The sequence below is a fragment of the Rhagoletis pomonella genome, unplaced genomic scaffold, assembly GCF_013731165.1.
Source record: "Rhagoletis pomonella isolate Grant_MI unplaced genomic scaffold, Rhpom_1.0 Rhpom_scaffold_00007, whole genome shotgun sequence".
NCBI lineage: Eukaryota > Metazoa > Arthropoda > Insecta > Diptera > Tephritidae > Rhagoletis > Rhagoletis pomonella.
In genome coordinates, this window is record NW_023458561.1 from 47,105,253 (window position 1) to 47,122,076 (window position 16,824).

Below are 16,824 nucleotides of genomic sequence, written 5' to 3' on the forward strand. Positions count from 1 at the left end.
ATACGTATATATACAATATCTACTTATGTACGTACATATGTACATATATTACACCTGTTATTGCATACTTGCTTATACATATATGTATATACATACATACATATTTGTATTTATATCGAAAAGTTCGCAAATAATAGCAAATGGAGATCTGCAAAAAATATATCGTCACACCGAAACCGTTTACTAATTAAAAATAATTGAGAAATAGGCAGGCAAAACAACGCACACAGGTGATCAATTGCTAAGGTTACTGTAGTCTCTTCAATTTAAAAATAAATAACCATACAAAGTATTTCGTATGCAATCAGATATGACCGCTTTTTCCCCTCCTTTTGTTAAAATAAATTAACAAACAGTTTATGATTGTGTCGCTTACAAAACAAGCATCTGACGTCATTATTAAGCGCGAGTATCTTATCTTGAGAATGCATATGTACATATGTATGTACATATGTATGAACATGCATATGTATATGTATGTATTTATATGCATATATACATATATGTATGGCCAAGCTCATATCGCCCACAACTCATACTTATCGGTAAAGATGTATAAAAATGCACGGTCTTGATTGTCCGGCCAGTTATTATATTGAGAACGTTTAAGAGCAGCCACGTCAACAGAAGAAGTAAAATTCTCGAAAAGGAAGACTAGATTTGAAGAATCTTATTAGGACTTTTAAAAATATTAACCACCAATAATGTCGCCGAAATTGATTTTATATGGCAACAAATTGAGTCCACCCGTCCGCGCTGTGCTGCTCACTCTCAACGCACTCAATTTAGACTTTGAATTCCGTGTATTGGATCTTTTCGCCAAAGAACAATTGCAACCGGAATTCCTAAAAAAGAATCCCCAGCACACAGTACCCGCTCTGGAGGACGGTGAACACATTATCGTGGACTCGCATGCGATTGCTGCCTATCTGGTGCGCAAGTACGGCAAGGACGACACCCTCTATCCTGAAGATTTCCATGCACGCGCCATCGTTGACCAGCGTCTGTACTATGAAGCAGCCACCTTGTTTGCCACCTGCCTCAAGCCAATCACTGGACCGCTCTTTCACGAAAATGTCACTGAGGTGCCAAAGCAGAAATTAGATCAAATAAGCGAAGCCTATACCACGCTGGAGGCTTTCTTCGCTCAAGGCCCATATGTAGCGGGTGAAAATTTGACAATTGCCGATTTCAGTATTGTGTCCACAGTAAGCTCCTTCAATGCGGCTTTTGTGCCCATCAGCAAAGATAAGTGGCCGAGATTAGCCGAATGGCTGAAGCGTTTGGAAGCACTGCCATATTATGCAGAAGCCAATGGTGCTGGTTTAAAGATGTATGCGGCTTTGATAATCAGTAAATTGCCGAAGCAATATGAGAAACTGTGGAAAAAGGCATTGGAAGATATCAAGAGTGGCAAGCAGTGAGACGATCGATCGATCGATTGTCGTCACGCAACCTTTAAGTATTATGTAATACACTTCTTAAATGAAAATAATGTAAATAAATATTTATAAGCATATTTTTATACGAAGTTAAGTAGTACATATGTATGCGCATAGGTAAGTGCAATAAGTGAATCTGTAATGTACTCGTTAAACGGAAAATAAAAAAAAAACACAGAGATCCACAATGATAACACAGTGCATCAAGGTTCTAGGTATATGGGGAAACCAACAGTAAATGAAAGCTTCTCCCATAAAAAAATGCCAAAAGTATATTTAGCATATTTGTATGCGTTTTTAAAGTTGGTGGCCCTTATACAGGAAAAAATTAGTTAAATTCGATCAAATATAATAATAATAATGATATAATACTGTTTTATGGGTCGAGGAATTATTTTTTGGTGTATTTTTACCTAAAACTTACGCTAGGTGGCGCTGTGGTACAGTTTTTCCTATTTTTTATGTTTTTTTTTATCGAAAAATAATATTTTTACTGTTTTTAAGGCTGAGTAAACTACCATTTTTATAGGGAAAAAGACTTTCTTAATTAAAAAAATATTTTCTATTAAAAATATGTTTTTATTTATCTTAAAGAAAAATTATGATATGAAAGTACTGGCATTCCAAAATATGGCTCATACCATTCTTTCGCACTGTTGCTTATACCAGTCAGACTGCTTGCTATGTAAAATTTTCCACAACAATAATGTCGCAAATTTTCCAAACAGTTATTCATTTTTAATTTAACTTTAATTTTAAATTTAGTCTAAAAAAAAATCCTTTTGGTATTTTGCTATCGGAGGTGTAAGCGTTCATTTCCTTATGGTTTAATCTAATACGGAGAAATTATCAATTTTGAAACAGTGTAATTATGCACTGGTCAACAGTGATTTTTGTGCACAGCAACTGCCATTTATCCAACCTAGGACCTAATAGTAGTTTTTGAGTTATCGCCACATAACGGATTTGGGTTAAAGAAAAAAAGGTCGATCATAAAAAGTTGCAATTCATGGAGAATTCGTTAACCGATCTAATAAAGAATCATATAAATACACTCAGAAAAAAGCAATTCTTAAAACAAGAAACCAGTTTCCTTGTTTTCGAGTTACTGTTTCTTCCTTAATATTACGAAAAACTTACTCAATTTGAGAAGATTTTCCTTAATTCAGGTCCATGCTAAAAACAGTGCGCCATTAATTAATTTGAGGAAGTAAATTTACTCAATATAAGTAATAATAACTTCCATAAATAATTTTAAATTTTGTCAGTGCTGTTAAGACAAAGTTAATTGCTTTCCTGGTAAATGTTGGCTGTGGCGTCGCGAGAAGACGGTTGAAAGTGGTTAGAGGAAAGTAAGTCGGTTATTTCAATTCAAATATGTATAAATTACAAATTGTAAAATTGATTTCATATGCAAAAACCTAAATACTCGAATACCTTAAAAAATAAATGAGATATTGTTTTCTTTATGAAATACAATCTAAAAATTACAATAAAAAATAAAAATTTCCAAAAAAAAAAATCTCCTGCTCTGCGAATCAAACTTCGAATCTCTCGACTGGCACCGAAGACTGTTTGAGCGCCGCGTGCAAAATGACATATGTACCTACCTATTCCATTCACGGGAGATGAAATAATTTATCAAATAGTAAATAAACAATTCCCCCTGGCATGTTAATTTTTCCTAAGAAGAAAGTAAATAGTACTAAAATAACGAATTATGTTTTTCTTAAACTGTGTCAAATCGTTTACTCATACTTATAGCAGCCATGTCTTTGGAGCCTTTTCAATGTAATATTTCCTTAGAACAAGATATTTTTCCCTAGAATCAAGGAATGTTTTTCTGAGTGTACCACATGAGAAGTAACTAAATTTTTTTGTCTTTTCTTAATAATTTATTTTTAATTAAAATTACACGTTTTCAAGATAGTATATCTTTTTCTTCTACACCAGCACGGGCGTGATGAGTGATTTATAGAGTGATTTTTGTACGCCAGAGAGGGCTTTAGCACTTGTTGGCAAGATTGACTCTCCGTTGGATTTCAAGGCTGACATTAGTATTGGTGTTAATGCTGATTCGTACATATATAAAAGAAGGCGTCTGCTTTCTCAAACTTGTCAACAGTGATGAGGGTGCCAAGACGCTTATTATATGACTAATTGTGAGATGACAGGAGATACTTCTTCTTGTCCTCGTTCACCACCAGACACATTCGCTTTACTTCTCTATTTCATTCCGAGAAGGCAGAACAGACGTAAGTAGCCCTTATTTTTACCGATAATATCCATGTCGTTGGCATACGTCAGCAATTGTACACTCTTGTAAAGTATTGTGCCTGAGCGATTCAGTTCTGCGGCTCTTATTATGTTCTCAAGCATCAGATGAAAGGGAGTCATCTTGTCTGAAACCGCGCTTGACGTCAAAGGGTTTGGAGAGGTCCTTCCCAATTCAGATGCAGCTGAACGTCATTCTACACAGATGTATTGGTTTCGCGGGGATACCAAATTCAGACATCGCGGCATAAAGACAACATCGAGGCATCCTTGGACGCCTCGTACTTCCGGCCACCGGGTATGGCCGCAGATGAGCGAGATTTTGAAGAATCGGATTGTGGGGTGAACAACACTACTTGGCGACGAAGTTTTCCACCACAAGTCCAACACCGAATTTACGATCCTTTGCGTAGTAACTGTAGTAGACGTCGCATGTTTACCTTGCCTCACCCCGTCCATCGCATTTCAGGGATGGCGGTGATGTCAGCCCTTGTCTTCCGAAGGACACATTAACCAGGCGGTCAGAGGCACCTTCCCCATTAAGTGTCCGGATATTCCAAGTTCATACCCTCAAATCATAGTTCTTTATACGTTTGCCGTGGTCGTCATCAAAAGAAGAGGATCTCATCCGAGGCGTTTTTCTTTTTCATTGGGTGGGGTTTTAATGTGGCAGGACCCAAACCCAGCGTATGCGAGGTTTTACGCTTTCTCACTGTAGCTCGCTCCTAAACGGTTGTTTGGATACGGAGATATACAGCCTCATTGCGTAAGTCGTAAATTAGGCTAAATTACACGACTCGTCAACATTGGCATTGTCTACTATCGTATAAGTAAACGACGGAAATAGTCGAAAACTATGCAGTGCTGCCAAGTTTTTCCGTTTTAATACACTAGTCTAGTCGAAATTTTGGGCAATGAGATGAAATTTTCGATACGATTCGACTCTCGAAAAACGACTTGTATTCGACACGACTCTCGCAATGCGGCTGATAAATATCTGGATGTAGTACGTTGCGATTTGAGCCGTACGCAACTATTTATTTAGCCGGGTTGGACTGTAGGTGCGCGCACTATAGACTAAACCGGTGGCAATTGCTGGAATATCGACGACAAGGCTTTTTAGGGTTGCAGTGCCATATTTTGGGTACGAACGTGTGAAAAAGTGTCAAATAAAGAATATCGAACAATTGGACGCAAATGCTTCACCACTGAAAGTATTCGGCGAATTATTCACTTGTGGCGGTAGGACTAGATGAAGAGGGTTTTACTTGGTATTTCTATATGGCGCCTACCAGCAAAAGTAACTGCCTTATTCAGCTTCTCATTCAGTCGGAAGAATTAACGATTGATGAACTGCCTCATTTATTGAAGTTCGAACACGCTCAAGATATTTTATCGAATCATCACACTCGTAAACGAATCAAAATGAATCAGAAATATATATATATTTTTTTTTTGAAATCCAATTATTGGATAGCGATTGTGATCGTAATTCTCGCCCTATTTAGAAGTATAAAAATTGATAATAAAACAAATCATTTTTGCGGCAGCTGTTATTTCGCTTTATTTCAGATTTCTCTTAAAAGTTCAAACCGGATTATCACTTTTAATATACGTTAGTTTCTGCGCAACATCGGTTTGATATTCATGATTTCTTTAATACTTATTTTACACAACTGGCCTTGCTTTTGCGATATTTATCACGAATGTTTTTATGCTAATTTGGCAAAATTTCACAAAAACGCTCAGAGCCTGTATGCGGACACATTTTAAGTTTTAAGAAATCGTACGCAAATGAATAGTGGCAGCAGATTGTTTTGCTTACAATTGATTTGGTTGTTTTAATTTTTTGTTTGTTTGCTTTTAATAAGTTCAAACTTGTAGCCACGCGATCCACTGCTTTCAACTTTCATTCTCAAAGGTATTAAGTCATCAACGATTTAAACTCTTTATAAGTTTTTTATTACATTTTTGTGGTACTTGTTTCAGTTTAAAAATAAGAAATAAAGTCGAAGCATTCAGTTGATATTGAAATAAATTTGCTAAATAAAAATTATCGAGCGCTGCGGTTCAGAGTTTAGGAAAATTGTTTAAATTGGTAATTATCTAAATGTGTTTTTTATGTGTTTCCTTTATATTGGATATAATGCATTGTTGCAGGATCGAGACATAAAGGGAAAAGGAGTAGGATAAGTATATTAAAAGTACGTTCAAAAATTATCATTCAATTCGTTTCAATTATCTCCTGTGCAAGTCTGATCTTTTGTCGTTTTGATTTTGAATTTGTTTCTTTTTAAGATGTATAAATATTTTTATAATAATTGCATATTAATGATTTTCTGAAACTAGCGTGCATGCGATTCTATTCGCTTCTTTGCAGCATTCTTTAATTGTTTTTGTAAGTTAAATTGTATTTGGAATTGTGTTAATTTTGAGATGTGCTAAATGAACTATCAACGCTTTATCCATTTCGTTTGGTTTCTTTATATATATGTATATGTATATGTATTTTTTTTATATTTTTGTTTTTAATCTTTTTTTCTTGTTTTAGTTTTGTGTTATATTAGTTTAATAGGTTATTAAATAGTGTTTAAATTCTATATATCTCTTTTCTTTATTGCAATAATGGATTCGCTAAATTCAGACATCGTCATCCTCAGATTCGGCCTCTTGTAACCAAGTCAGCCAGTTGTTAACTTGGAATAATGCGGTGCCCTTGCCTGGGTATTTGTCGGATATTTCCTCTTTCCATAGTATGAATGTCTCCTCTTCGATAACTTCCGCCTCATAGAGATATTTGAACCAGCGACAGAGCATACCTAAAAATTAATACATTAATAAGCGATTGAAATCTTAGTTACCATAACAGAGAACAATTGTGGGTTATTAATTCGGATATACATAAAATATTTTCCACTGCCACTTACCTTTTGGGAAATTTTCATTGAAGCAGAAAACTTGTAGAGCATAGATAGCGATCAATTGCAACTCGTTGCTACCGCCTAGGAATGTCTGCAAAATTTGGCAATACTTAAGCAGCAGCGATTCCTCTTTTTCAATGGTCGCACGATCGGGATGTTTCTTGGTGTCGGTACCTTCGGCCAAAGTGGTTTCCTTTATTACGTAAAAAACAATTAGTTTATTAACTATGCATGTCATAAATAACCCTTTTTTGTTGTGTGGAGTACTCACTTGTGTGATATATTTCACCAATACGGTCACGAGTGCGTTAATAAATCCTGCATCCTTATAGTATTTGGCGTCCAAATTGCTTTTAATCCATTTATAGAATGCTGCAGGATTTGGATCACTGGTTAACTGTTTCCACATCTCAGCTTGCACTTTGAGCAGCGGATACAGGAAAGCCAAATTGCGATCATCCAGAATTTCAGCTAAACGCGTCTTATTACGATCCACCTCTGGCAAACTATTCATTAAATCAATTTTACTTGCGCGAAATTTGTCAGCTAATGCTTCCTTGCCAATGGATTTGTGCAGTTGCTGTAGCACGAGCAGGAAGAGTGGGTAGTGTTGACCATTGTCCGTATAATTGGCAATATCGGTCAACTTGAGTAGACCCGCGTCGCCAGCAGCACGGCTCAATAGTCCAGCAACATGTGTAGCAATGCGTGGATTTAAAGCTTCACGCTCGTTCATTTTGTTGATGACTTGTTTGAATACTTCCAATATAATGTTGGACTTTATGTTGCATTGTTTGCGCACTGCTTGCAAGAAATTAATGACACGATCCAAATACTTGTCCTCGGCCTTTTCAAGTACATCCATAATGATATTAACGCAAACATCTTTCATACATTTCTCAGGCACTTTCAAATCTAAGAAACCATCTACCAGCGCAGTAAATTGCTTGCCTTGGCTACTTTCATTCGCGCTTGAGCTGGCCACACCGCTGTCATTCTGATCAATATCCTCATCGGTATTTTGTTCTCCAGTTATGGTTATATCTTCCTCATCATCAGTTTCGTAGAAGAATTTATCCTTAACGTATGCTGTAGTTTTTTTCAATACTTCTTCTTTATTGAATGCCTTATCCTTTTTCTGTTTATTCGCACCTGCGCCCGCCGTCTTCTCCACGGAACCTTGTTTAGTAACCACTTGCTGCGCGTCCACAGGCGTTGTGCTGCGTTTCTTATCCGCCGCATCTGACACGCTTTGGAATTCCGAATGATTTTCAGCCGCGCCAGATTTACCCCTTTCTCCAATCACCGAGTTCGGAGCTCCGAAGTTTGGTGAAGAAGAAGTCGCCTTCAGACCTCTGTCAATAGTTAAGCCCAAGTGGGTGGAATGAGCACCTTTTTCGATATCATACTCAGCAGAAGGTGTCGATGAAGGGCGAACTGGGTTGGTTATATGTGAAGTGGGTGTGCCGAGAAGCGGATATTGTGTATTGGATAGTTGTTCTTTGTTCTGAGTACCGCTACGGCTAAAACTTCCACTACCAAAACCACCCCCACCGCTAGTTGGCGGTGTAGACATTGGCAACATTGTTGGCAGTTTATGGTTCTGAGAAGCCGCCTTAAAGAGAAGTGAGTTTGCGGCTGGGCGCATTTGAAGATTCTCAACTGGATCTTGATTTGTCGACATCAAATTGCGTTTGAAGCGTGGTGCTAATTCTTTGCTATTCAAAAGAGGATTGCCGCCACTACTGTATTGCGAGGTACCAGATGAGTCAGCATCGCGTCCCATATTATGGCTATTACGGCCACCACGCCCATCTTCACGATTACCACCGGGTCCAGCATTTTGGTTGTTGTGCTTATTATAGCGACTGTTGTAATTGTTACCATCACGCCCACCTTGATTGCGGTCACGCCCATTATAGGGTCGATTTGAGTTGTTGGTAGCGAATCTGTAAGTATTTAGATATAGATATTTAGATCGAATTGAAAAAAAAAATTGCTAGTTAAAACTGACTAATTCTAGTGGAATACTTACGGTGAAACAATTGGCGATGCACCCGTCACACTTAAACTGCTGAACATGTCATTGTATCCTGGCTGCAGATTTATGTGGAAGCGATTCATCCAGTTATCACCATCACGATCATTATTGCGCATATCGCGATTCCTTTGTGCGAACGGTGTACGGATAATTGTATCATCGTCAGTGCGTATCTGCTTGATGGGCACGGGTCCCTCAGTGGTCGCCACTTTACGGGGTATCCAATTATTTTCACGTAATTCGATGACATCCTTCAGCATGAAGCGTATCCTTGGCGGATAGTCAGTCGATTTTGATCGGCGTTCCAAAGTGTCGAAATACTGATTCATCAGCTCTTTGCCCTGTTCTGAATCCAGGTTCTTACCGCACGTTTTGAGCAACTGTGCCAAACACTCCATGTCCTCGCACATTTCTTGCGGCGTGGCAGAGCGTTTCTTCTTCTTATCGAGCAACTCCATGATGCACTGATGCAGCACATTCTTCGACAACATATCCAATTTGTGGAGTTCACCGATAAATTTGACATTGCCCAGCATGCGTTGTTTGGCCAAGTGCCGGCGCTCTTCTTCATCGGTGTCATTTTCACCAACGTTGAGTTGTGACTGTGGTCGATGTACTTTGTTGAATTGATTGTTGTTATCGCCGTCGATATTGTCACGTTTCAGGCGATTATTGAACTTATCACGACAAACAGCTATCAATAGACGCAGAAAAGTGCACGAACTATTTGGATCTTTTTCAAATGATGGAGCTTCTTCTGAGAGACGCTTGCACAACTGTGCATACATAGACGAGTACTTCGGTTCATCTAAGGCTTTATCAAAAATCAGCAATATTACACCATTCAAACTGAGAATTGAGTTTAGATCAAGCTTCAACAATTCATCGCTAAGTTCTTGGAATTTTTCAGGAGTCAATTTGTTGAGAATACCACGAACCTAATTATAAACGTGAAAAAATTTACAATTGCTTTTACTTCAGAGAATTCTTGAGCGAAAAAGCATGCTTATATATAAATTACAATTGAAAAATCTTCCCATTGACTTACCTTCCTGAAGACTGCATCGTTCTTTTCACTCTGAGTAAGTCCATGCTGTGGACGTAAAGACGGTGGCACCCAACGACCCGCAGCTGGTGGCGGTGGTGTGGGTGATGGTGAAGGATGCTGTGCGCTGACTGCAGCGCCAGCCGAGTTTGGCGATATGCCTCGCGACGAAGATGATGCTGAATTTACGGAAGATGGTGTGGATGAGGGTGCACCTGGTACGGATCCGATTCCTGTTGCTGCTGTTGATGATCCTGATACATTTCCGCCTCGAATTGGTGGCGTGCGGTTATTATAGGCTCTGCCGCCTTCAGCGGCTGCTGGTGCGCGTTCGTAGCGATCTTCTATTGAAATACCGCCTTGTCGGAGAGCAGAAGGTAGATGACCGTTGCCGGTGCCCGGCTCAGAGGGCTTATAGCGCCCGTTATTGCCGCGCTCTAAACTATTTGTGTTGCTATTATTTCCTGTATTGTAACGTGAACGTGGTGTATCGTCGTATTCGCGATAATTATTGCTGCTACCGTAATCGTCCCGGTGATTTGATCTTATGTTTACATTTCCATCATTGTATCCGCTACGTGGTCCATAACCTGATTTATTTGAATGACTGTTATTGTACCCAGCATTTGGTGCGGCCCCATATGACCGCTGTTGTCCATTTCCGTTTTCGTAACGTGAGCTCTGTTGTTGGCGATAGCTATTGCCTCCGCCAGTATTTGAATAGCTTAAATTACGATTTCCACTGTTATAGCCGCCATCTGAAGATCCTTGATTGTTGTTGTAACGTCTGTTGCTGCTTCCGTCGGCGTTGTAAGAGCCGCGTCCGCTATTACCTTCGTTACCTATGATAGCGCGTCCAATGCCGCTGCCACTGCCGGATCCAGCACCGATAAGAGTGCCGTTACCGCCGGGTCCAACGGAAGATTTGGGGCCCTGTCCCAAAGTGTCACTATTCTTGTTATAGTAACGCGACGACGACGAGTCACCCTGGTAAGTTCGTCGAGGTCGTGGGCTTACGTCCGAATCGTATTGACGAATTTTGGCGGAGTTCCTATTAAATCCTGTACCAATATATCCCGAAGCGTTGCCTGCTCCTCCTCGCCCTCCAACACTGATATTCGCACCAGATGATCCGCTTCCGTTGGAGATTAAACCGCGGTCTTCAGCGGTTGTAGTTGGCCCACCAATATGTCCAAGGTTACCGTTGTTCTTGTAAACACCAACGTTGTTCCCCTTCGGGCGATAGCTGCTGCCACCACTATTAGTGTTGCCGTTTGTTGGACTAGAACCCTTATCAATCTTTACCAAATTCTTCAAGTTATTAAAAGTGTCCGATGCGGTAGTGATCGGCAAAAGATTGGGGCTGGTATTTAACAGGGTTTTACCCACCGTTGGTGTAGGCGGTGATTGGCCGCCGCAGCTGACGCCGCCGCCTCCTCCTCCTCGATTACTCGGATTGTCGTGAAAACGCTCAGTATCAGTTTGATGAGCCGTTATTGCAAGGTGTAAACCGCTGCCTCCGATACTGGTGTCACCGGTACTGTTGCCTCCCTCAATGGTGCTTGCTTTCACGTTCCTTTCGTGCGCTATTATGGGGCCTGAATAGTAGTCGTTGGTTGGATTCCAACGTTGCCTTGGGTCGTCGTAAGGCTGCGAGAAATGAGCACCAAGCGTTGAATGAGGAATGGTGGAAATTTTTTGGTTGACGCGTGGACAAAGAATTATATCCTCGTTAATGCTACTTCGCCAATTGCTGACGTTACTTTCCGCCGTTGCGATTTTATGTAGCACAAATATTTTTTGTATTGACAAAGAAATGCTTTTTTGAACTTTCGTCAGTTGTACTGCTTAGATTAACAGTTTGTCTAACTCACTAGCTGACGGACCAACTGTGTGACTGGAGATTTAAACGATACACTCAACTCACACGCACACACTCACGGTTGCCGATAACGTAAAATTTGTAACGAATGAAGACGCAAACAAGATGTATATGATTACAAGTTTTCACTATTTCCTTCGCAGATATGCGATTTCCACAATTTATATATCTTTACAAGTTATAATTTAAACTTAGTTTTCTTATAAAAGAATGTAGTTATCTTCAAAGTCAATTGCCTTGTGGTTGTAAATATTCTGCAAAAAAAGGAATAAAAAGGTGTTACAAAAAGTTATCGATTTATAAAAAAAAAAAAATGTGTGAGATGTTTCGGGCTAAGTGGTCAATGCACATATATGTAAATGTATTTGTTTTAGCATTCGTACATACATATATTTTTCGCATTCACTCAAATGTGTGCACATACATATGTAGATGTACATATTTTCATAACCTTCGTAATAGTACATAACTGAATGCTTTGCGGAAACAAACCTTCAAACCCAACGTGAGTATGAATGTTTAAAATTTTCATTGTGCTTGAAAAGTTCAGTTAGCATTGATGTTAATACATATTACATTAATATTAATATAAAACTGTAGAGAGCGGAACGCTAATGCACATTTCAGCTCGGGAAACAATGATAAACTGGTTGTCTGTAAAAATCATTATTCCAGTTTTCAACTTCGTCGTCGAGATTTCAACAAGTCGACGCATTTCATTTTGCACTTTTGTCAGTTTGCCATTCACATATAAAACGTACTCACAAACCGCATTCGTTCGCTCGTCTATCTATGTACCTACTCTTCCAGCTTCTGCTGTTTCTGCCGCAGCTAATTTTATGTAGTTAATGCCTCTGCTTCATGAGTTTTTCGTTGCTGATTTAACTAGGCACTTTAATGTATGTATTTTTATTTACCTATGTCCTTTGTTCTGAATGGATTTTTTTTTTTGGAAATACCGAGCTGCCAAATTGCAGGCAAAATAAACGTTTAGGGATTTTCATACAAGTTTTCCCCAAGATTACATTTAGCGAACGTTATTGATTTATGCTTCCTTTTATTAGCTCGGGATGTAACTATGTAATATTGATGCGCCTAAAAGATGCAGCGATTTCTATTCTCAAGTTACATACCTGATGACAGTACGAATGGCAATTATAATAGGGAGGTTTTAGTTTTTTAAACTATAAATAATCTTATTATTATCTTTTATTAGCAAAGTTACTGACAAAGTTTTATTTTATTTTATTTATTTTTTAATACCTTTGATATAAATTGTTTTTAATCTTTTCAATAACACCAATGCCCGTAGAGACAAGCCATTGGTTTAAATTTTTGTACCCAAGCCGAAATGCAATTGAAGTTACGGGTTAATAAAAACCAAATCTGTTTTTGTTATTTTTTGTAAACAATTCTTTACTTCGATGAATAAAAAACGCCTAAGAAATGGTCAAGAAAAATTTATTGAGCCAAATTTTCTTAAGCAGCTCGAAGTTCTTAGGAAATTAGCTACGCTTCCTACTATGGTTTGCTAAAGTTTATTTGTGAAAATTACAAGTACCCTATGTTTTCAACAGAAATATATGCACGCCATTATTTCAGAAGGAAAAAGTGAGTTAGCAGGCTGTAAAATATTTTATCTCAAAACTTGTTGGACACACGAAATAACAGCAATTCATTTCTTGGCCGTTTTGTTAAAAGGTTCGTCCTTAGCGTTATACATTACAATAAGCAAAATAAGCAGCAAAAGCTTAAACTTTTTGGCTCTGGATACTACAGTTAATTTATATTATGTTTGTAATGAAACGCAATAAAGGAAATCTTTTTTAATTTACGTCAAACTGAAAATCTCTTTAAAATGGGAACGAACACAATTAGTTGCTTGCCACCATATCACTCAAACAAAGAGCAATAGTTTCGCAGTAACCAATTCCATTAAACCGGACTGTCGTTCCCACGACGAGAAAGCACCTGAGAAAGCACCTGATAACTGTAAGCCTTAATCTCAATATATCATCGCTGAAATTTCACAGCCTTGAGTTGATATAAGTAACCAGAAGATTCTTTATATATGCCTTTTTAAGTGAAGCTATTCAAGAGGCTTAGATATATAGAGAAGGATGAAGATAGAAGGTTTATCCAAGAAGTGTTGAAATAATAAAATCACAGTTTAAAAAACTCAAACCTCGCTATTATAATTTCCATTCGTACTGTAATCAGGTATGTAGCTTGAGGATAGAAATCGCTGCATCTTTTAGGCGCATCAATATTACATACGTTACATCCAGAGCTAATAAGAGGGAGGTAAAAAGTAGATCCTTGCACTTCTTCTAGAATAGTTTTTTCTATTTACCATTCACAAATGTGCAAGTTACTATTTAGCAGTCTTAATTTAATTTCAACATGTATTTTAAGTTGTAATAAAACATATTTGATATGAACTTTAAATAAATACCTTAGAAAGATTTTTATGAATTAAAGAAGCAGCTTTAGAAGAACTCCTGTAAATGGCAGTACCTACGTTATATAAAAACTCTTCTATGGACAGCGAAATCAGAAGGCTCTCAATTTGTGCCCTCCATACAAAAAAAAAGAAAAGAAAAAGGCATATACAGAGGAAAGCTTCTTAACTGTCGGGAAAGCTTAGTGTGCGAAAATACTAAATCCCTTGGCAGCGAACAACAGGATCTTCGCTCAATGTGTTCCAGGCCATAAAGACATAAACAGAACAGGTTTGCTTGCCAGCGAGGTTGCAGAAATGAAATGCCAAAATGCCCTGAGCCTTGGCAATAGAATCACAAACTACAAGAGAAGGAAAGTAAATAGAGAACTGAACTTAACAATTTTCCACACAATTTTCATCTACTTGTGCTGCCCGGTTAGGTATAAGAAACAAAAGGTCATTACTGCAGAGTACGTCAGAAACAAGGCCGAATGACAAATACAAAGGTAGGTATGCACATATTATGCGCATTTCATACACATTTTATTATGACGTCGAATTTTTTCAGAGCTATGAACTTTCTTTGTTCATAAAATGGCGAGACAAAGAAATCCATCACCTGAGATGTTTGTATGTATGAGCACACATATAAAAAGATGTATGAAAGTAAAATATGGGCAGAGCAGTGTTTGGAGTGCATGCGCGTTTACGGGGTAGTTTCTACGTGGTTTTTTTTTTTGGTAATAATCTCTAATTTTTGCTCCATTATTCTATTTATGTTTTCCACACTTCTTATATTTACAAATTAACTTATCAACAGTAAAAGATAAGTCAATCAACTAACGTTCCGAAATAATTAAAGAGCTTCCTGTTAAGTCTGTGATTTTTTAATATATATGTATAATAACTGACGGCCACTACAAAGCTTTAAATTGTTTTCGACCTCAATTCAGACTTGTGTTGTCGTCTCCGTCTCTTTTCACTTGCGCAAAGCGACGTTTAATTTTCACTTTGCACTTGCTGCTGCGATATCAACGCCGCAGTCGCAGTCGAAGTCAAAGTCGCAGTCAAAGTCTCAGTTGCAGCAGCCCCGTTAATTTCTCTGCCCAACATCCGATTTCCCCATATAAAATAAACGGGTATACATTTTGGAATTATTTAGTTTTTTAGTATTAACGGCAATTTATAGTGAATAAAAACCTTTGAAAGACGAAAAACACAAGGCCCCTCCCATGACCGATCCAAAAAGGTGACCATGTACGAAAGTTTAAAGGATGAAAAACAACGCCTAAATCCAGTTGTGGTGGATGCCCTCCCAGCATCGATTACATGACCAAGAATGAACATTATAGAGCAGTAGGTATATAACAAACATGCAAGTCGCATACAAGTTCTTGATATGTACTATATGTACACATATGCAATACATGAAATGGCGCATCTGATATTCAACTAAGATGAGACTCGGGCAGCAGATTGAAAGCGAAAAATCCAACAAATGAAGCTAAACGCAGCATATGTTCATACATACATATAATTATATCTACCATACGAGTGGCACCATGCATATGAATTTACAATAAAACGAAAAAGTTAAACGCGTGCGTGTGAAGGTGCATGAACCAGTGGATGTGGATAAATATGTATATTAGAAATTGAAGATCTCGCGGGGTGGGCGATAAAGCAAATTCAACAAACGTCGTCGTCGCCATCTTGGTTGCGACGTCGCTCGTGTGATTCATTGGCATTGTTTTGCGATTCTAGCGCAGTTAAGCAGCGACGTCAGCAGCGCTGATTAATTTTACTGAGTAACTTTTACAGGACCAAGTATACAAATTTCCAAAATATTCAACTTCATTTGATGGTATACAAAAGTTTTTGTTAATAATCGATTTCATGGACGTAGCCAAACCCGAAAAATCTCCATAGTTCGCTCAGTGAAACTTATAATGCATATATATGTATGTATATGTAGGCAGCAGCAGACGAATGGAAAAAATCATGTCAAAATTCTTGCATCTTCATTTTCAATCTCAACTAAATTAGAATATAATTACACACCTTATGCATTTCAATTTTGAGTAATAACAACAAGCATACAATTTATCATAAAGAATGCACTTACCGTTTCTTATAAAAATTAATTTTTCTGCAAATCGATGCACAAAAATTGAAACTCACTAGCCAAGGCAAAGGCAAAAACGAAGAAAGTAATTTCTGTCACCGAACTTGATGGCGAAGCAAACAAAACGAGCGAGTGCGACAGTATAGCTGTGGCCACAAAAACTTACTACTCTTTTACAATTTGATAAGATGCAACAAAAAGTAATGTTTAGAGGGAAATGTTATGTAATTGGAAAGTATGACGATGAGAGAAAACAGAAATTGAATATTTACTGCACAATTTTCAAAACGAAAAAAGGTTGATTTTTGTTACAAACTTCATTCATTTATTTGAAAAATTATGACACAGATATACATAAGTGAATTCAAACAGCTGCAAGTGGATTTGTGAACATAATTTAAGAAGAAAAATTCGGAGCATTTCATAAAATGTTGCATACATATATGTTATAGTAATTATTTTTATAGAAGTGCAAATTTTTAGAATGTTATGTAAATCTTTCAGCTTTAATAAGAAATGTGCTAACAAAAGATACATCACTGTGCTGTACACTCGTTATATTTCAGCGAGTTTGATTAAAAAGTGGATGTGTTCGGAAAGTAGTAATGTGCAGGGTTGCATTTTGCAGCATATAAAGGTGCGGTTAAACGT

At 37.8% G+C, this 16,824-nt stretch overlaps 2 protein-coding genes and 1 long non-coding RNA gene across 3 annotated transcripts; 1 reads left to right on the forward strand and 2 right to left on the reverse strand.

Annotated features, from left to right (window-relative positions):
* The first annotated feature begins 487 nt into the window (after nt 1-487).
* LOC118742932 (glutathione S-transferase 1) lies at nt 488-1,519 on the forward strand. The gene has a single exon (XM_036475362.1). It carries the CDS (start codon nt 705-707, stop codon nt 1,422-1,424), a length of 720 nt encoding a protein of 239 aa, XP_036331255.1. The 5' UTR covers nt 488-704; the 3' UTR covers nt 1,425-1,519.
* Nucleotides 1,520-5,254: 3,735 nt separating this feature from the next.
* Nucleotides 5,255-11,571, reverse strand: LOC118743869 (eukaryotic translation initiation factor 4 gamma 2; the record flags this gene model as incomplete). Its single annotated transcript, XM_036476631.1, has 5 exons — nt 5,255-6,535; nt 6,644-6,830; nt 6,909-8,586; nt 8,673-9,616; nt 9,727-11,571. Coding segments are annotated over 5 exons (4,833 nt in total), but the record flags the coding sequence as incomplete, so codon positions are not given.
* Nucleotides 11,572-11,645: 74 nt separating this feature from the next.
* Nucleotides 11,646-16,233, reverse strand: LOC118742934. Its single transcript, XR_004993409.1, has 2 exons — nt 16,174-16,233; nt 11,646-11,859 (listed from the first exon to the last, which is right to left on the reverse strand). It is a non-coding gene; the product is annotated as an uncharacterized LOC118742934 (long non-coding RNA).
* Nucleotides 16,234-16,824: the final 591 nt, after the last annotated feature.

Excerpts from the sequence above, each read along its gene's own strand:
- LOC118742932 (XM_036475362.1), top strand. The coding sequence starts at position 705 with ATGTCGCCGAAATTGATTTTATATGGCAACAAATTGAGTCCACCCGTC.